This window comes from Prosopis cineraria, unplaced genomic scaffold (genome assembly GCF_029017545.1).
Source record: "Prosopis cineraria cultivar Desert tree isolate PC_DT_omini unplaced genomic scaffold, ASM2901754v1 PC3, whole genome shotgun sequence".
NCBI lineage: Eukaryota > Viridiplantae > Streptophyta > Magnoliopsida > Fabales > Fabaceae > Prosopis > Prosopis cineraria.
The window spans coordinates 25,541,741-25,564,014 of NW_026555334.1; the positions used below are offsets into that span (position 1 = coordinate 25,541,741).

Consider the following 22,274-nt stretch of genomic DNA (forward strand, 5'->3'; position numbering starts at 1 on the left):
TTTGAATTCATATTTATAATTCATTTTATAAAAATTTTTGTCGAGAACCTAACTATCGTTAGAATCTATTTGATTTTGTTACTTTTAATATTTAGAAAGTACTTTTCTACTTTTCAAAAGTTAAATGTTGTTTGATTTTCAGTATTTTTAAAAAAATTCATTTAAAAAGTTCTTTTTGGATATTGTTGAATGTGTTTTTAACCTACTTAAAATATCGAAATTTTTAAAAAGTGAATTTGAGAAGTAAGATGTTATATAACCATATTATTCTAAATTTAATCTCTTATTCTTTTATTTAAAAAATAATTAATTCATTAAAAATAAAATAATCATTTCAATAATAATAACAATTAGGTATCAAGTTTTTAGTATTATAAATTGAATAATTAATCATGTTAATTTTTTAACATTAATGTATAATACAAATTACAAATCTTTATCTCATTTTTAAAAATTACAAATTAAAAAAGTATAAATGACTAGAGATTAAATTTTTAGCATTATAGATTAAATATTATGTTATTTAAAATCTTTATCACAATTTTTAAATATTATAAATATATTACATTTATATAATAAAAATTACAAACTATTATAAATTAATATCTTTTTTAATACTTGTACATTCAAAAGTATATTTTACTATCATAATCCAAACAACTTTTAGTATATAAAACTAAATTTTAAAAAATATATCCGAATATAAATTTTACAATAACAACTGATTTTTATTAAATGAATTTTTATTAAATAAATTTTTAATAAATTAAAAATCAACTACACGTTCATTCCTCTAAAACCAAACTGTCATTCTTCCATTTGGAAATTGTCAAGTTCATCATTGGCCGAAGTTTTTAACTTTGTTTGGCCTTGGAAAAAAAGAAAAAACCCCATGATTTATTTTTAATTTTATTTTCAGCCGTCCAATAATGAAGTGGGCATGACTGGGCGTGAGATATTTTAATGTCAACCATATTGCTTCATTAATTCCGACCCAAATAGAAATACAGAATATTCCAGCATCTATAGCAATTGAGGATAAGTTTTAAGGAACTAGTGGTGTTTTGCTTGGATGGTTCTCCGTCGCTTTTTTTTTTTTTTCCGGCCTGAATTCTCCTTCTTTTGAATGAAGTTAAGTAGTATATATATATTATTTATAAATCACCTTTAATATGAAAATAAAACGTTAAACTTTTATTAATTTTATTTTAAAATTTAATAAGTTTTTACTTTTATTTTTAATAAATATTATTAAATTTTATTACTGATATTTTTATTTAAAACATTTAATAAAAAATATTAAAAAGTGACAAGTACTAAAGGATTAATTTTTTTTCTATAGTTCCAGAGAAAGATTACTCTATTTGATTAATGTCACTCCTTTTTCATTACAAAATCAAGAATGAGAATGTTGCTTATTAAAAAAGAAATAAAAAAAGAAGTAAAGAATCACAGAGAGAGAGAGAGAGAGAGAGAGAGATTAAGAAAACGAGAGCGCCGAAGCTTCCTTTGCGGCTCTGCCCTCAAAATATCTGGCTCAGTCAATATAATATCCCGTGTTTGCTTGGGGTACAATCCGAATTGTCGTATGATATCTATATCTGATATTTTAAATGATTATTTTAAAGTCAAAATATCCTCTCAGATAATTCTATTCTCAAAAGTATATTTAAACTATTCTATTTTAAATTTATTTTTGTCATATTTAATAAGTAATTGGATTTTTCAAGAAGTTGAATTATCTTTATCCCCCTCCTATTTGACGATTTCGTTTCTGAATTATCCTCTTCTTTTTTCCTTGCCTAGATTAGATCTCTTCTGTATGATAAATAAACACGGAACATGTAAATTGGAAGATCATATGTAAATTGAATGAAAAATATATAAGTAAATGCCCCCACATGGTTACACTCCACATATTTATTTATGTAAAAAATCGATACAGTTAATGGTATATACTTAAGTTAAATTGATCAATAACAAATTTTTATTGTTAATATTATTAATATATTAGAATTTTTGTTGATTTAATTAAATAAAATTATATTACGTCCTGCTTTTTATTTATTTAATTTTTTTGGTTTTCCTCACAAATTTATTTTTGAATTTAACAGGTACGTTTGTTAATGAAAAGTTAAAAGTAAAAATAGAGAAATTCAACTCAACAGTTTTTTTTTTGGTCATTACTTTCATTCTATTTATTTTAGAACGTGTACAATATTATTTATAATAATAAGTTAATAACACGAGTCAGTACTAGAAATGATTAGGTTCTTTTTATTGATAAGTATCTTTAGAATTCATTGATTATTAAAAAAATAAAGCAAAAATCGAGAAATGAAATCAACTCTGTCTAGGTATTTATCCATCTTTTTTTCTTTTTTTGTGCCTTCACTGCACAGTCTTTTTATTGATGAGCCTAAATTTTTAGGTCTCATTTAATTATTATAAAAAATAAAATAGAATGAATTAAAAAATTAAAATAAAAATAAATTAAATCATCATTTTTTTATAATAAGTATGACAAAATTTATTAATATATATTATGAATATGAGAATCATTACATCTTTTAAAAATATTATGAATTATGATTTCTAATTTTATGAACTAAATTACTTCTTTCTTTATAAATGTGTTTATATATCTTTTTTATCATCTTATTTTCACTTTTTTTTTTCAATTCATTTTATTCTAGTAGACAAACATAATTAAAAAAATAAGAGATAATAACATAGAGGTTCCAAAAATATCACTTAATTTAAGTTAGATTTCAAAAAGTTGCAATTCAATCTCTCAATTTTATAATTTTGTTGTGATGAATTTGTAACTTGTATTTTAAATTTTAACGGAAAAAATAATTTTTTTATTCTTTGATCATGTTAAAATTTTAAAAATAAGTTGTAAATTTATCACAATGCAATTGTAAAATTAGGAGATTGAATTATAAATTTTTGAAGTTTGATACTTGAGACCTAACTTAAGTTAATTAATTCTTTTAAGACTTTTTTATTATTTAAAAAAAATAAAAAAGAAAGCAAAGATCAAGAAATGAAATCAACTCTATCTAGGTATTTATCCATCCATCCATCTATTTATTCATTTATTTACTCTTTTTATTTTTTGTGCCTTTGCCCAATTTTGATCAGAGACGAGGAATACGAGACGACATATCCAAAATCCCGTTTCCCCCTTATTGCACGAAAATGATCGACAGGTACCAGCTCCGACAAGTACAAGAGGTACGAGTATATAGGAATTCTACAATGTTATCTTTATTCAGCATTTATGACCGTCCATCTATGCTAATCGACAAAACCAACGGTTTATATCATCCTAAGCCTCCGTAACTTACAGCTTTCTTCAATTACTATAAAGTATACGCATTTTTCGCCGTATTTACAACGGTGTAACGTAGTCAACTATTCAAACTAATCAACTCTATCCTCCCGTGCGTCTCAGTCATTTTGCGCTGGCATTCTCCTGCAGGCGCGTAATGATCGCGTCAGCTCACCTCCTCCCTCACGGCTGTCCAAACCTGTCAAGGTTTCTAACTAGAGAATTGTCCGTCTCAACTTCCAAATAAGCACATAACTCACGAACTTTCCTCCTCATAAAGCCCCTTGTTTTCCCATTTTCCCTCGCTAGGGGTTTTGTAGTGCCTTTGTCGCATTTCCATATAAATTTCTCAAATCATTTCGCTGACATTGTGTTTTCAGAGTGAATTTATTAAGGTGTGGTGTTTAATGGAATCGAAAATCCCAGCCAGGTTTACACTGGGGAAGCAGTCATCGATGGCCCCGGAAAGGCATAGCGGCGAATCCGAGCTGCATCAAGAGGGCGACGGCCTGGGAGGTATTGATCCGGGATTTAGGCTGATGTGTTTGGCCAATGAAGGCGATCTGGATGGTATTCGTGAGCTATTAAATACGGGGGTTACTGTGAATTACAGAGATATTGACAATCGCACTCCTCTTCATGTGGCGGCCTGTCAGGGATTGACTGATGTGGTTGCTCTGTTGCTCGAAAAAGGGGCTGTGGTTGACCCACAAGATCGCTGGGGGAGTACGGTAAATACAAAGCTCTATCTCTTCTCCCCCTGTTATTACACGTTCTGAGTTGATTTACTAGGCTAATTGGGTTGTGTTGTTTGTGTTTCTGTTGCTATTGTTGTTTGGCGATGTTCACGTTAACCAATTGGGCATGCAAATTTTTAGTTTAAAGACATGATCAATCATGAAAACCCTATTCACCAAGTTCAGAACTCGCGTTGAGCATACCAGGGTAACCATATGATTGCATGTAGGTGAAGTTAGAGGCACTGTATGAACATATATACTAGGAATTATTAATTATTTGTTCAATACAGTTGTTTTGACTTAGTTAGAAATCCCTAAACTTTTGCCTCAATGCAACCCTATATTGTTTTGATTCAGTTAAAATTCAGTCCATAAACTTTTTCCTCAATGCAGCTCAATTCCTATAGTTTTGACTTGATTAAAACTTAGTTCCTTCAGTGCAACTAGTTTCTATGGTTTTAACCATTCAAAATGCCAGTCCCTACATGTCAGAAAATAAAACTATAAGGACTAAAGTTAAGGGATCAATGCTTCAAATGATTATGATTTCTAGTTGCACTCAATGAAAGTCCGGGGGCTGAGTTTTAAATAAGATTGAGTTGCACCCAGTCAAAATTCAGTTTTAACTGAGTCACATTTATAGGGACCAAATTATTAATTTTCCCTATGTACTAATAGTAAACAGCTTAGTCTTTGTTTGTTAGATGTGTAATGGGAGACTTTTTCTCTAAAAGAAATTGTGTTAAGCCCTCTATGTACTTTACGAGCTGCTGCTAGATTGGGTAACTTGTATGTTTATCTGTCTGAATCTTAATGTAGGACAGGTTGCTCATATTGGGCATTCATTGAGCAGAATAATTTCATTCATGTGATTTTCAAATACAAGTGCATTTGTAACTTCACGTTTTCTCACCTAAAGACATGTATATTGAGTAAAAAGAGCAAGTGCATGTGATCAATTTACCACCATGAGAGCTTAGTTACTACACCTCCTGCAAATCACTCAAGATCTTTTTTCTTTTCATCCATCTTCATTTGCAATTTCTTCACCAAACAGCTTCAGCTTAGTTTACCACACCCTTGTCTTTGCTTTCTCTAAAAAGTTCTTCTTGGTCTTCTATGTGATCTCCATTTTACCAAAAACTACTGTAATTATTAAATAGTTAATTACTGGAGATTCAATAAAAATATCATGCCTCTTATTCAGCCTCTTGCAGATGCTATACATTATAAAAACAACGATGTGATCAAATTATTGGAGAAGCATGGAGCAAAGTCTCTGGTATGTGTGATTTGAGAATTGTGAAACTTTGAAGTTGTAGCACTTATTTATTTTGCCATTTGAGCATTAGCTTGTACCATTCAACTGGTCTTTGCCGACTCTTGTAATTATACCATGTCAGATGGCCCCTATGCATGTTAACCATGCACGGGAAGTACCGGAATATGAAATTGATCCTAAGGAGCTTGATTTTACCAACAGCGTGGAGATAACTAAGGTAAACATGTACTCATGATTTTAATTTACTTTATTTTCTGGTAGTTAATTTGATCCATCTTCCAAATATCTTTGAGAGCTTTAGCAACAGATAGGAGAAACTCACTAAATTGTGGCTATTTATTTGGATCCCATGGAATGTGACTATTTTTTAGTATTTAGATGCAGCTTGCATTTGTCACGTGCCAACAAATATTGGATACTGATGTCTACATACAAGAGTCATCTGTTAATCCAGGCACAGAAAATGCTTGTGAGACTACTACTTTTGATTATATATTTTTTTATGTCTGAAATTATTCAACTATTGGTCAGGGAACTTTCTGTAGCGCTTTGTGGCGTGGAACAGAGGTTGCTGTGAAAAAGCTTGGGGATGATGTCATTACTAATGAGGAGAAAGTGTGGGTTACTTATAAGCTTTGTCATTACTAATGAATGTGCTGTCATTATTAATATTAATGTAAGTACTTGGCATCTGACAGGAAGGCCTTTAGAGATGAGCTTGCATTGTTTCAGAAGATTCGGCATCCTAATGTAGTTCAGTTTCTGGGTGCTGTGACTCAGAGCAGCCCAATGATGATTGTTATAGAATATCTTCCCAAGGTTTTCTGTTCTGAATTGCATGGAATCTGATTCTTAAGGATGTTCTCGAGAAATTTTTCATCTGATATAAAATTTTTCTTTGTCTAATTTTACCATTAATGATGCAGGGAGATCTTCGTGCATTCTTGAAAAGAAAAGGAGCTTTGAGACCAACAACAGCAGTGCGATTTGCTCTTGATATTGCCAGGTCAGTGACACATTAATCTTTTAGAACTCTTTTCCTTTAAAAGTTTTCTTATTATGTCATGCTCAAGTTTTGTTCTTTTTGTTCGACACATTGAATCCATTGCATAGATTTAATTATTGTTTTTTTAAGTTTTTTGGTAAATGTTAAATACATTGCAGATTTGGTGTTGATAGGAGATTGTTACCATTTGTGTAGAAACTAAGGGCCAGTTTGTTGTCTGTTTTTAAAAACTTTTTTTTTGAAGACAGAAAAATTTAAAAGCTTGTTTGGATAAGTGTTTTTGATTTAATCGTTTTCAAAACTGCTTTCATTTTTTGTTTTTAAAAACAAAAAATAGAAACAACTTCAAGTTGTTTTTGTTTTATTTTTCCTATTTTCAAGATACAATACATTTGATTGTTAGAAATTATAGTTATTTTGACTAATTTTTATCATAAATTCCCACCATTAATTGCCTATAACCATTACTATCATTCTATTTTTTTAATTCTAAAATTGTTTTTAAATTAACATAACCAAACGGATTCTTATTTTATTTTGTTTTGAAAAACGATTCTGAAAACTGTATTACAAAACAGTTTTTAAAAATAAAAAATGGGAATAGAAACCAAACAGGCCCTAAGTCATATTTTTTGTTTTGTTATTCTTCTTTGGTTTAGCCTTCGAATGAGAACTAAGACCAGTTAAAGGTTTTTCTGTAGTTTGGAATTTGGATAATGGGTACAATTAAGCACAATACATGCATCTTTTAAATTTTCATCATATATAGTAGTTTGCCATCTCTTTGTCTGTATTACTGATATATCCTATTCAAAATCATGAAAAGAAATAGTATCTTGCATTGACTCTATTGATAAAGTTGTAGGACAACCTTTATAAATTTGAATTTGCAATACATCTCTAATACAGTTCTTGATCAATTATCTGTGTGAAAGCTTAGTGATTAAATGCATACCTGAAATTTCCTTGAAAGTTGCATTAGCATTTTGCAAAGAGCTGTAGAACCACGTTTTGATCCGAAGGTTGATTTATCTTTGCCCTTTTACTTTTGGGACTTTGATGTAACTTTGACGGGCTTGCTGGTCTAAGTGTTAATCCAGCCTAAAAGACTTACTCCAGGAAAGTGAACTTAAGACAGAAAAGGGAACCGGTAAAGAAGCAGCTGACTGATACTAGTGGAATTTGTGGGAGAGTGGTGGCTGAGAGAGCAAGTTATAACAGGGGAGTTATGAAGAGCCCAAGCAGTGAGAGTAGTGTGAAGAATCATTTTGATGGGTTTTCCTTGGGAGAGACTCTAGGCTCTCAATTGCTAGAGATTATCAGTCTTTATCCTTGACTTTCCATTCTTTATTATGTTCTGTTGCCGCACTCTTGTATTAATCTGTAGTAATGAAGGTTGATAGTCCTGTAGCTTGATGTTATGTTTGCTTTACTTTCTGGTGTGATTTTGGTTTTCTTTTATTCTCTGTATCAAGTTCCATCAAAAGACTCTTATTGGTAAATTATAATATCTTTCTTTCCATGTCTTTTGTCCTGTATGAGCGCAATGTTACTTGATGGATGACACCAATTTTGCTTGTTTATTCTTCGTTGTACTTACACTGTTCTGGAAACTATGCAGGGGAATGAACTATCTGCATGAAAATAAGCCATCACCAATAATTCATCGTGATCTTGAGCCATCGTAAGTTTAATTTCTCAATTAGTTTTTACCTTAAAAAATTAAAGTAAAATCCATGCCATGATTAGTGTTTTCAATAAGATTTATCTGCTTTAATATCCTGATGTGGTCTGCACTTTTTAATCTATATCTTTTATGAGTAAGCTAACAGTAATATATTGCGGGATGATTCGGGCCACCTAAAAGTTGCAGACCTTGGGGTCAGCAAATTGCTGTCAGTCAAAGAAGAGAGACCTTTAACCTGCCAAGAGACTTCTTGTAAGTGATTCTATCTTTTGGAATGTAACACGTATATGATTGTCTGAATGCTTGAAATGTTTAGACATCTGCAGTGCCATTCAGTGGAGAATACTGTGATGTTTTATGAAGCTGAATTTGAGATGCCACTTGAGGGATTAGATTTTTAAAACTCAGACATTCATTTTTGTTTATTCATAGGCCGCTATGTGGCTCCAGAGGTTTTTAATCAAGAAGAGTATGACACCAAGGTGGATGTATTCTCATTTGCTTTAATTTTGCAAGAGGTAATGGTTTATCATGTTTTCTTCTTTAATTGATGAAAGTTTTAAAAACTTGCTATTGGGTTATATGCCTTTATGAACATAGTCTGTTGTTTGATAATTATTGATGAAAGTGGAATATCAAAATCTTGCCAACAGTTTTGGCACTAGGATTTTCACTTGACTTGTGTTGTGGATATCTCTGAAGGATAACTATGCCAGTTGTTATGGTGCCTTTGTTTGAATTCTAGGTTGTTTAAAGTATGAATAAGAACATTGCCATGTTTCTCCTTAATTTTCCCCCTAAATTTTGAATTTGTTGTAAATTCCTGCTCCTGCTAGCAAATACTCCTAAATGTAAAAAAAAAGTGAATTAAGGATCCGGACAAGCCACTGTCACTGTTGGAATTTTTCAACTACTGGTGAGTTGCATTCTGAGGGCAGTTTAGTGGTCATGGAACAGTTCCACCTTCAAAATTTGAAGCTTGAAGTTGATTACACAGAGTTTTTATTCATTGTAGTGATTGTTCCTAAAAATAGAAGGCGGCCAGACATTTGGTGTGGTTTGTTTCTGATGGAGAGCTTAACAAGCGTGGGGAATCCACCCTTCAAAACCAGATTGTGAGAAGAGTCATGACATTTAAGTACCTAAAGAATTACTTGTGGCTACCCATTGTAAGATTCTGTTATCTTGATAGAGATCACAGCAAACAGGAGGAATCCACCCTTTTGTTTGTACGTGGGAAGAACATGCCACTTGAGTATTAAAAGAATTACTTGTAGCTTGCCCAATGTGCTATTCCACTAGTTTCTAATGAGATCAACAAAATGAGTGCCATAAGAAAACAATAGGATGTCACATGTCAATATCGACTTCTATAAATATAACATTAGATGTCATTTTTTGTTCGATGTCAAATTGTGAGTATTATAAACAATATATTCCCTTTCCTTTTATTTGGAAATAAATGCAGGAAAAGCATTTTCGACTAGTTTTTACCTTTTGAACTGGCCTCACATTTGAAACTTCAAACTTTCTTCCCATATATATCAATATAAACTGCTTATGTTTTTTAAGTTAGTTTAAGTTGCTAACGTTATGGCATTTTATAAGGATACTGATAGTAAGCATTTTAATTAGATCTATATGAAGCACCCCCCGCTACAACCCCATCTCCAACATCCCCCCCCCCCCAAAAAAAAAGAAAAAAGAAAAAAGAAAAAAAGACAGTGAATTCTGCGCAGCCTTAGTGATGATATCTGATATTTCTTGTGTTTCAGATGATAGAGGGCTGTCCCCCATTTTTTACGAAGCAAGAAGATCAGGTTCCTAAGGTATATGCTGCAAAAGAGCGTCCTCCTTTCAGAGCTCCAACCAAGCGTTATGCCCATGGACTGAGAGAGTAAGTTCCCCATCTATGTCAAATGGCATTTCCAGTCTACATTTTTTTTTTCCCCGTTTCCTTTATTTTCTGGGTTTTAAAGTTCCAGGATGTTAACAACTTCTTCGTACTTTAACTGCCAGTCTATTGCTGTTAATTCTGATCTCAAATTTAGCCTGTTTGACAGTCTCACTCTTCATTTTTGCACTTTCCGCTTCAAAACTATCATCTGAACGCAATAGCCTAATTGGCAATTGATAATGCGTTCTATCTCAATGATTCTCCGCTATTACAGAAAAATTGGAAACCAAACTATTATGGACTGAAGAGTTGCATGATTCCCAGCAAAACTCTGGGCATGTTCACCTTGCAAAATGCTTAAAAACATCATGTACACACACACACACACATTTTTACTCATGTTTCATAGGGTATCTCCACTTACAGATTGATTGAAGAGTGCTGGAATGAGAATCCAGCAAAGAGGCCAACGTTTAGGCAAATAATAACAAGGCTTGAATCCATGTACAACACACTTACTCATAAAAGACGATGGAAGGTTCTTTCTCTTTCTCTTTCACCTTCAGCTTGATGCACTTGAATTGACATGCTCTTCCTATGATCTATGCAAGTTTCATATGCATGCAAACCCTTACCCACTTTCTTGCCATTGAATTCTGTCATGGGCCCTTATTCTATGAGGGATCTTCAGATAGATTCACCCTTTTGCCATGGGTTCCAAGTTCCATTATCTTTCGTGGGTTGAGTCTTTTTTTTCTTTTTTTTTAAATCTTATTTCATGATGGACTCAAGGCTGTTACAATAATTGGTGAGTTGTCCAAAAAGGGGCCAAACCTAGGGCTTCATTACCATCACAGGGGACATCCATGAGGTGAAGGGAAGAGTTGAGGGTGGTACAGGATGGGTGAGGTAAGAAATTGGCGAGTGAATGTGCGGTAGAGCCCAGCATTCTCAAATTGCCAGCAATCAGAGTGATTGTGTGTTGTCTCATAGTTTCTCATATTTTCTCTGTAGTTATCTGGTTAGGCTTGCACTATACCAGTTTTTTGCTAACATGAATAAAATTTGGAGCTTGAGTTCCATTGGATCATGACTCAGTTTGACGTAAGTTGTTACTGCTCAAATAGCAGTGAACAACATGATATTGATTTATCTTATTCATAAAAGGCCTTTGGTGGGTGTAGAAGCAGTTTCTGGAATTTTGTGACTGGCATGACATCAGTGATTGCTTGCTATGTGTTTCAGGTTAGGCCACTGAAATGCTTCCAGAATCTGGAAGCCATGTTGAAGAGAGACCACTCAAATCTAAGCAGTCCTGGCGGTTCATCTCGTTCTACAGCCAGCAGTTTATGATTGAAGCAGAACCTTTATTGTTTCCTTACTTCATTTTTCAGATTGGGACTGGAATTGGACTTTCATTGAGGCATGCTTTCAGATTGGTCTCGTCTGTGTATTGGCATATGTCTAATTAGCTTTCCAGGATTCCACGAGCTCCTAAGCTGAGCATTACATGTTATAGGAATATAAATATTGCTTTTTTTTTTTTTTTAATTCTCCCCCGCCCCCACCAAACACCTTACTATGTACGTGTTGTAACTTGTATGTGTGATGTAGTAAGAAATTGATGTCTTCAACAAACTAATGTTCCGTCTGTGGAACCAACACCCTCACTGTGAGCGTGTGGTGGTTTTTCCCCACACACACACACACACATCTTGTAGGGTTCCTTTAGTTAACCATATCGTAGGCTAGACAAATGTTTTTTTTCCCCTTATATACAAAAAAAAAATATTTTTTATTTTTATCTATAAGTTATTTTTAACAAGTTTTATTAAAGTTAAGAAAAATTTTAAAGCTCATTAACTTTTGAAAAATTTAATAAATTTTTAAATTTTCTTTCAAATATGCATGATATAATAATTTTTTTCATCAATATTTGATAGAGATTAAAAAAAAAAAAGAAAAGAAACTTGCGATAAAAGTTAACAAGTTTTATAAGTAGTATTTAAATTTTTTTTCTGTATTTTATAAATAGGAAGGGACTATATAATATTTCGAGCAGGCGGCATGCTAATTAAGCTCGCTATAATAATTGAACTAAGAAAATATGAGAAGCATGATTGGTGAACAGTCAAAACGAAGCGTCAACTAGGATGGGATTTGCTATGATGAAGTAATAATTATTTTTAGTGATAATTACTTAAGTGAACAGCAAATAAATGTGATATTATCTTGTGTGCATTGATTCATTGACTTAGCGTAATCAAGTGGGGTTAATTTCATTTCTTGTTCAGTTTACATGAAAATCCATGTCTTCTACACACAAACACAGTAGATAAAAATAAAAAGTTCATGAAATAAACAAAATGATTATATACAAATATGTACCGTGCACTTGCAAGCTTCACAGCCTGTTTTCCTGTCATAGAACAAGACCACAAAATTGCCGTATGAAGCAAGTTTAAGACGTTCCTTTCGAGAGCAAAACCAAATCGATGAAGTGATTGGGAATCAAAACCTGAAAGATTAAAAGAGACACCATTTTTGTGAACGCACACAGCGAATTTTCTCACAAGGGTTGGCCTTTTTTGTTTCCTCATTTGGAGAATTTGAAAGACACAAGCTAACGTGTGTGGTGGCTTTACTTGAGAAATTAAAGGACCGTGTGCCCTATGGCAAAGGGCACTACCACAAAGATGAAAGGACCTGTGATCCCTCTAACACTACTAATAGAGATAAGAATCTAATTAACATGATCTTTTCCATTACTGGGAAACCCTAGAAACCTTACACCCTACTCAACCTTGTTGTTTCCAGAAATACTTGCACGTAATTCACTAGTAAGCCTTCTTTTCTCCCACCAGAGTTTGGTTTCAGCATCTTTATTTGATTTATCATACTGTAGGGTTGGTGAAAAGAAGTTAGCCTAATTATTAAGATACAGATACATGGTTTTATCTTTTATTTATAATTGGATTCTTCTTTTCCTGAAAGAACTTGAAGATTGAAATTCCAAATGCACAAGTATAACTTAAAAATTAAAGAGCATTTTTTAATACAATCATTATGACGAGTCAGATTTAAACACTATTATATTGGATCTGACTAGGGTACTTTTTTTGACACAATTTTTTTCGTGTATAGAGTTTTGAAACCTCTTCGATCATTCTATTCATAAGCTAATTATAGTTAGTTATTAAAGAGAATTTCTACTATTGTCTAAGAATAGAATATGTAGTCCGGAAAAATTCTAAGATAAAGGATATTATATTCTGGCAAAAATACCATCTTGATCATAACTTTGAAACCATATAAGGATCAAGTCAGTGAATCACTATCGTTTTGTAGTGAGGCATGAATAATCTAGCATGAGGTATTCATTAATTATGAAAAATCCTCCATTGTTCCATCTTGTGCATTGATGAAACAATGTTATGTTCCATTATATTGAACCGACCAAAAAAAAAAAAAAAACAATCAAGTGATCAATCGCTTAATTGCAGTATTTTCCTTCCGTCCCCTCAAGGCCTCAACTAAACTGATCATTTCACTTGGTTTGCCTTAAACTTGTGATGAGGGCAATCTCAGTACTGCTAGCGACATTAATCTACCATAGAAAAGGTACAAGGATGCTCGTACGAAGAATCAAACCATAAGGTAAAAAACTCTTTTGTTTATATGTGTCAGCATTGAGGTTGTTTTTATATCTTCTACGGAAAGATGATGACTTTCAGACTGTAACCCGGTGACCATTATTTACCTTACCCATCCAACTCCAGTAATCCAGTTCACTTTTTGGCGTTCTCTGTGTCATGAAATTATTGGCAGCTGGCACCACATGGCAGACTTATTGCTCCAATGTCCTCTACTTCTTCACGAGCCATGTGACCTTGTACCTTCATAACAGGTCGCTATTGTCTCATGCTCTTCATGCAAAATATATTACCTTAGTAGTTTGAGTTTCAATATGGCAAAGCTTGTTCAATTTAAGACAGCCTAAATCATGTTAGGCACTGTTACGTTAGCTGACCATGTAATTAAGACGATCAAATGGCTAGCCCAGAAGGCTTCTCACAGCAATATTAACGGCTCATGCAAGTTCATTAATTCCATGCATATGTGCAGTATAAACAATTTTCCTTGAATCTTCTGATCTTAGCTTAGATTGGGTTGATAAATTTGTTTAAGATAACCTGAACACGACTGCAATACCATAAGAAAATGGACATGACCAGGAATATACATAGAATATAGATCATACATGGATATGCATGATGGTTTTGTGCAATATTATATTTTTCATTAAACATATAACACATGGGGTTGAAGGAGAGGGAGGGGTGTCCTGCTGAAGGTAGGAATGCTGTTTGTAACAAAACTAACTTCCAACTAACATGTGCTGTTGAAAGGGCATGATTAGCCTTTAAAATGGGAAGCAAAAGAAGAGAGGAAGATCATATAAATAACAAAAAATATATTCAGCTCCGATCCATGTGACCACCAAGCCCAAAGTAGGCTCATATCAAAAAGGAGAGGGTGAAGCATTAGAATGAGTGTTTTTTGTGAATGGGAAGGTGAAATCCTTTAGCAAAAAGGAGGACTTTATGCATTCCAAATCCGAAAGAATGTCTAATATTTTTCAAGCAAGCATCACTCACTTTTTTACAGTTTCCTTCCACTGAAGTTGATGACATCATGGAGGGCTACTCATACTCCATGATATGTATAACTGCAGTAAGTTTCTGCAATTAAAGCTTGGTACCACTTGGGACGCTTTGGAGAAAAGCATCACAGCTAAATATCACATTAGCATATTATGGTATAAACTTTTTGTTCATAGGAAGAAGTACAAAATTTTTTCCACTTCCGCTTGATGACCTATAGTTAGAGTGGTGGCAGCAGTGGACCCTCTATTTTTATCCTCATCGTCTCTTTTAGGTCATTGAATTAGGACCCATCAACTGAAACTTACAGGGCTTAGAGAGCACAAGGCCAAAGGTAAGTAAGAAACAAGAGACATAAAATTTATGGATAGTAGAATTATGCTGTGATTGGAAATTACAAGCTTTTATAGATCTACCCCAATTACCATTGTGGGTTCTCTTTAGCAAAAGGGAGGGTTGGGACCAAACATCAGTGAGCCTAAAGTAGAGTGAGATGAGAATATATATATATATATATATAGAAAATATCACCTGATATCAATTGAGGATCTGTGTCCATCTTCAATATTCTTAAGTTTTGATGAAAAGGAAAAAGAGACTGTGACTTTTAAGTAGGGCCAAGGAACACTGATGCATACTTTTGCTCATGAGTGGTATTTTTCAACACAGTTCCAATAGGTTCCAACACAGACTAATTCTTGTTTCCAATATAATTTAACTAACCCCCCTCAGTAATTTATTGCTATCTAACAAACTATTCCTGAGAACCATCTAGAATTGGAAGATGAGACTGATATCATGAGTTAAGATATTTTCTTTTAACAAAAAAGAGAGTTAACTGAGTAAAAAAGAACACAGACTTAAGTTGGACAGAGATGAAGCTTAACACTATTAATCACTCAACTATCTAATGGAAATAACATAATTAAATTCTCAAACACTCAACTAAGGCTTGGTTAATATGCTGAAGTGAATGAAAATCTTGATCTGAAACTCTGAAACTTTTTGAGCAGGACTAGGGTGGATAAGCCAAGTTAAATTCTCAAACAGAATGAACTAGCTCAAAATCGTATACGGCAAGTATATTAGGTGGCATTAATTCTACCTTATAATGCACACAATGACTTGCTAGGTTCGTTAGTTCAAGCATTGGCTTCTGATATGGAGTCGCCTAATCAACAGCAAGTTTCTTGCAGTCTCCATTCTTGAAGTTGAATCTATTTCCCGTTTGAGCTAAGCTTTGTCATGAAGAACGTGGAAGCATAAATAGGACTTGGGAATAATATGAAATCGTAGACTAACTTGAGGACAAGGAAGGTGAGATTGTAACAACCTCTATGTGTAACGCATTTATGAGATTAGGTCTTGCATTGAAGAATAGAAAATCGTGTAGTTGCTTTGTGGTCCCATGTGAAAAGAATGTTAGTCTTCGTGGAAAATACAGCTTTGTACTTTGCTTCTCTATCAACCTCACAGAATAAGGTAACAACTTCTCTTCAACACTGACATGTCATCATCAAATAAACTTTTCACTGCATAATATTATTTAACAAAAGTTCATATACATTCTTGTTTAGACCAGAACCAAAAATTGATTGGACGGAGGAAGAAAGAGGCACGTGGCATCAGAGTAAGCCTCAAAGTGGTCCTGAAGGTAGATATGGGCAAGATTTTCTTGTTGTGGAACACGGTGAGATTGACCCTGGAGAACATAGGGGTGATATGTAAAAGAAGAATTACAATTCAAGCTGTTGGAATTTACCGATCCGTCTTTGATGGGAATTAGAATCGAGCCATTATGTTAGGAACAATCAGTGGATCTGACATATTCCAAATCAAGAATTAATGGTGGATTAATTTCTGATTAATTTTAAAATAAGAAATGATTCCTCCACAATTAATATGATTATTCCAATAAATTTATTCTCTCAATTATGAGGCAAATTAATGATCATTGGATTTTTTTTAACAGTAACCTCCCCACAATATAAGTAGGGGTGAGTGATTGAAAAAAAAAACTCATCATAGGACGAATACTTCTCTCTTTGGATGTTCGTTCTTCCCATTCCTCTTTTTCTACTTTTAGTGTATCTGTTGTGCACTTTAAATAGAACTCTAAAATCCAATCTCGTATGGATAGTCAGGTAGATTCTGCTATATCCAGATTCAATAAGACCTTGATTCGACTTTGTTTTTCTAGCATATCTTTTATTTATAATATTCTTTCAGAAGCCATGAGTGGAATAGGAAGGCTTAGAAAAAGTCCAAGATGTTTAAAACAGAGGACGACCGAGAAAGAAAAAATATGAAACAATAAAAGAAGTTGTTCAGTTCTGCTGAGATTTTGTACATCACAGGCCGCTGATGCTGATGTTTTGTTAGAGATTGATATATTTCTATGAAAAAATTAATACACATGTGTTTTGATGTCACTTTGGTACCTTCCATGGCATCTGCAAGTAAACATTCTTTATATATATATATATATATATACATGCATGCATGAATGCATGTATGTGTGTATACATAGCTTCTGTAAACAAACATCCTTCAAATAGCCGCGCAAATGAGTTTCTCACGCACAAAGGGGGAAACAAAGATGAGGCACGAATGTTCCAACATTTATACTTCAAGGATGCTAAATCATGCTAACTTTTTTCTAATATTGATTACTTTTTTAAGTAGTGTGGGTATTTAAACTTTAATCCATTATGTTATAAGGGGGTAGTTCTTTTCACTAAACTCAACTTCTATAGGTTAAACTAGTTTTTAAACTATGCAATATTTGTCAACGGTATTATTGAGAGAGAGAGAGAGAGGGAGAGATCACCCAAAGAAAAAAAAAAAAAAAGGTTGACTGACATATGTCCCTCCTTGACACAAACAGAAAGGGCGTTTAGGTTTCCAGCAAATACCTTCAATGATGTTAATATAGAACAAAGCATAACGACTAGGGAATAATGTTGTGTTAAGTACCTTCTTAAACTAATGTGAAACATAGATCTTAACAACTTCCATGTTAATCATTAATTTATGTACTTCAATCTTCATAGCTGGCCTGCCAGGGCAAGCCTAATTCAACTTTTAATTTTCAAAGACTATGTTAGAAATTATTTTATCACTAGATTGCAAGGTGTGGAAAATTGAATAAGATGCTTAATCTATCTTTCAAAATATTTTAAATTGAAAACGCGTTCTTTTTATTTTTTTTCCATCCAGCAAATTTAAAACGTGTTTTCAAAATTATAATTTTATACACACATATAAATATTAGAGAAAAAATATATTGTTAAAGAATGTGTATTTAATAGGATTAAAATTAAAAAAATTTAAATTTTTAGAAAAATTTAATGAATTTTAAATTTTTTTATTTCAATAAAATATGTTAGAAATAATTTATAAATAAAATCAAAGAAATAATATTCTCCTTCATCTCTCAATAAAAACACTAATACTATAAATATAAATTTAAAGTAGAATTCATGCCAAAGATTACTCAGTTGAGTAGGAGAATTTTTTAAATTTATAATAAAATTTCATTTTAAGATTTCTCGACATAAAATTTATAATACTAACATGTATATATATGTGTGTGCCGAGGGCCTATTGCCCCAGTGGCACCAAAATATCTTTTCACAAAGAAAGGTTGTGATTTTGAGCTCTAGATGAGCAAATAATGAGTGTTTGTGGGGCGACGTATGTCTTTCTCTTTTAATGAAAAGTAGATAGTTTAAGAGTAAAATTTGGAGAGAGAAAAAGTTCGTGTGTATGCTCACTTTTTTAAAAAGTGTCAATCATTTTTTAAAAAATTAAATATTAAAAAATATAAAATATTTTTAATATTTTAAAGTATAATTGATGTGTGTGTTTTTTTTAAAATACCTATGATAAATAAATCACTTTACACACACATATTTTAAAGTGAAATAATATATTAAATAAGGATAAATATAAAAAGATGGTGTTAGATAGAAACAATTAACTATTTTATTGAGATAAAATTTAGCAAAAAAATACCTTATATGTTTTAATGAAAAAAAGTATATTATATACTCCATCCGTTTAAAAATGTAAAGTATTTTCTTATGAGTTAGATATTAAAAAATGTAAGACGTTTTTAATTTTTTAAGGTATAATCATTGCATTTTTTTCAAAAGTGCCCTTATTAATAATGACTTTATATTTATTGTAGGTTATTTAATAAGGGTAAATATGAAAAGATAGGATTAGTTTGAATGTAAGTAATTACTTTATTAGAGGTGAGATTAGATTAAAAATATTTTATATTTTTAAATAGAGAGAATATATATATATATATATATATATGATAGGCTAACACAGCTGCAACTTTACTGGAAAATGCTTTCTACCGTTATATTTTTTGCCGTGAAAGTATAATGATAGGTGGCAACTCGGAAAAGTTTTCTCAATCTTTTTTTTTTATGCAATTTATTTCTTTCCAAAAAAATTTTGGCCAACAACATTTTCTTTCCAAATTGAAGAAGGGGAGCAAAACCACTCATTCTTACAATTATTGTAGCTGAGGAATAGATGATTTATTTATTTATTTATCACATATTTACAATTTTTTTATTTAATATTTACAAATTTTAATCATGTACTCTTAGGACAAAGCTTCATCCATAAAATTATGTGCAACTTTTTCAAAAAATAAGAATGCATTCATTAATTTTTTTAATACAAGTAGACTAACAAAGCCATGAGGAATTACAAAAGTTAGGTTAAATCAAAATCTCGAATGGATTTGCAAGGTATAGATGAATCGTTATAAACAACAAAATTATAATTTTTATGAGAGGTTTGATGTTCGAGTAGATCAATATATTTATTTACTTTTTTAAAATTATAATGAAATATAATTGAACGGTCTTTCATAATGCATTCATTAATTTATGTGTGCATATACACGCACACACGTATGTCACAAAGGATCCATATATACATGTGAGTGTGTTTTTTTTAATTATTATTGTTAAGTAAATACGAAATAAATTATTTATAATAAATACATATATTCGGATAGCTTAAAGCGTGGAATTTAATATTTTGTGAAGCCGTCTTGAAAATAAAAGAAGTTTTGGCTAAAAAAAAAAAAGGAATACCTCACGTGATGTTAATTATGTGATTGGGGTGACCGTGACACACATGGTCAGCTCACAGCACGCGTAGGGAATTTGACTGGGCGAGAATCCTAATTAAATCTTTAATAATAATAATAATAATAATAATAATAATAATAATAATAATAATATTTTTAATATAAAAATTATAAAAAAATAAGTGGTAAATATCAACTATTCAAGAAAAAATTTAAATATTATAATTAAGTTGCCATATTATAATTATATTTCAAACTTAAATATTTTTTAACAATTAAAATTTCTAAATTTACAATTTTTTGAATTAATAATTTTAAACTCATTCTTAAAAAAAGGTTAGAAATTTAATTTTTCAAGACCTAATTGTAATTATTGAATTTTTATCATCTTGGTCAAATGAAAAATAAAAGTATACTCTCATAGTTTAAAAATATAAAATATTTTTAATGAAATCTCACCTCTTAATAAAATAGTTATATATTTTTAAATTAATCATATCTTTTTATATTTATTTTTATTAAACACCCTATGATAAATATTAAAGCATTTATCAATAGAGAAATTTTTGAAAACAAAGGCAATGATTATATTTCGAAAGATTTAAAATACTTTATATTTTTTAACATCCAAAAATACTTTACATTTTTTAGCATCAATTACTCAAAAAATGCCTTATATTTTTTAATAAATTGATTATTTTTTTCTAATTTTAAATCCAAAAAATTATTTACAAATTCAAATAAATCATCACAGCCAAAATCATGCATGTAATATAGCCGACCAAAATATCACGTGGCGTAGGCTTTAACATACGTTATGTGTTGACGTTTATATGCCAATTTACTGTAATTAGATTGGTCTTAGTTAATATAAAAGTAATCACATGAATTTCTCCTATTAAACATATTAAAAATTCTTTGCAGTTGTTGAGTTGTTGTAAATTCTAGTATCATCAATTGATAAAAATACAGCAATAAGAAACCGTTTACCTTTTTTTTTTTTTTGGATTTGATATCATCAACTAATTTGAATTCAATCTCAGTTCGAGGGTAGGCTCTTTAAACATAATATTTGTCAACAACAACAAGATCACGACTTAATTTATCAAATGGGTTCAGTTACATGAATTGTATGATATTATTGTGCTCTTTTAAATATAATAATTTTCATTAACAAATAAAAATTAAACGCAAGATCTTACTTGACCGGTGTGATTAGTTGTAGAAGTGAACATTGGTTAGTTTGGATGGATTTGGTGTCAAAATGTGTAATTTAACAATACTAAAAATATGAATCAAATCAAACAGAATAAGCTAAGGTAATCGAACTAAACAAGAATCGAATCAAAATTTGACAATTTGATTTGAAAAGTTAATTTAGTTTTAAACTTCATGCTGAATTGTTTGGACTTTGATCAATTTTGTTATTTTTTTCTACTAAAATAGACAAAGTTTATATATAAAATTTGTAAAGTGATAGTAGCCCATTTTATTGAGTAGTTAGGGTTTCAATTTATCAGATTATATATTTACCTTTATTTAAATATAAAATTTAAAAGAATAAAATAAAGTAAAGTAATTAATAAACTAAATATAATTTATAATTTATAAATTAATATATATATAATAATTTAGTTGGTTTGATTATTTAATTTTAAATTTTACTAACTAAATCAAATCAATCAAATATCAACCAAAATATTTCTTTTAAAAAAACTGAATCAAACTAAAAGACAGAATTAATCAAATCAAATAATAAAAAATTGATTAAATTTGATTCAATTTTAAATTTTAATTTAATTTAATTTTGCTCACCCTAATTAGTTGATTAATTATCAAAATCGTTATATATATTAGTCTGATGTAAGTAGAATCCAGCAGAGAGAACTCTCTGGATCCAATTCACGTCAATTTTTGTCTATAAAAAAAAAAAAAAGCATCCAACTGAGAGAACAAGAAGATCTTGTTCCCAAACAAACAAGGCTGCGATGTGAATGAATGATGATACGTACATGTATGGCAGATTAAGTGAGCAAATTTAAAGATATGGCAAAGGAGGTCAACCCAAAAAGGCATAAACTAAAATCAAGAAATTATTAAAAAGCTAATGATAATGACCACAAAACATTGTGTACAAGGTCTGGATCCATGCTCTCTCTCTTGTCTGTGTTAAATTTTAATTAAAAATGTAGCAATCAATTAAAAAGGTTTACATCTCATAATTAATATTTGGCTCCGATTATCAAAAAGAAATTTACTCCCTCCATTTAAAAATATAAAATATTTTTTAAAGAATTAAATGTTAAAAAATATAAGACATTTTTAATCTTTTAAGGTATAATTATTATCTTTTTTTAAAAGTGCCCTATTGATAATAATTTTATAGTTATCGTAGGGTATTTAATAAAGATAAATATAAAAAAATAGAGTTAGTTTAAAAGTAAATACTTATTTTATTGGAGGGTGAAATTATATTAAAAATATTTTATATTTTTGAACAGATGGAGTATTTTTTTTCAAATTTGTTTCAATTATTAATTTT

At 31.0% G+C, this 22,274-nt stretch overlaps 1 protein-coding gene across 1 annotated transcript; it reads left to right on the forward strand.

The window, feature by feature from the left end:
* The first annotated feature begins 3,455 nt into the window (after positions 1-3,455).
* On the forward strand, positions 3,456-11,587 carry LOC129305994 (integrin-linked protein kinase 1). The gene is made up of 12 exons (XM_054946267.1): positions 3,456-4,068; positions 5,285-5,359; positions 5,481-5,576; positions 5,891-5,976; positions 6,058-6,178; positions 6,286-6,365; positions 7,987-8,049; positions 8,198-8,304; positions 8,485-8,570; positions 9,828-9,949; positions 10,376-10,487; positions 11,195-11,587. Exons 1-12 carry the CDS (start codon positions 3,745-3,747, stop codon positions 11,300-11,302), a joined length of 1,380 nt encoding a protein of 459 aa, XP_054802242.1. The 5' UTR covers positions 3,456-3,744; the 3' UTR covers positions 11,303-11,587.
* Positions 11,588-22,274: the final 10,687 nt, after the last annotated feature.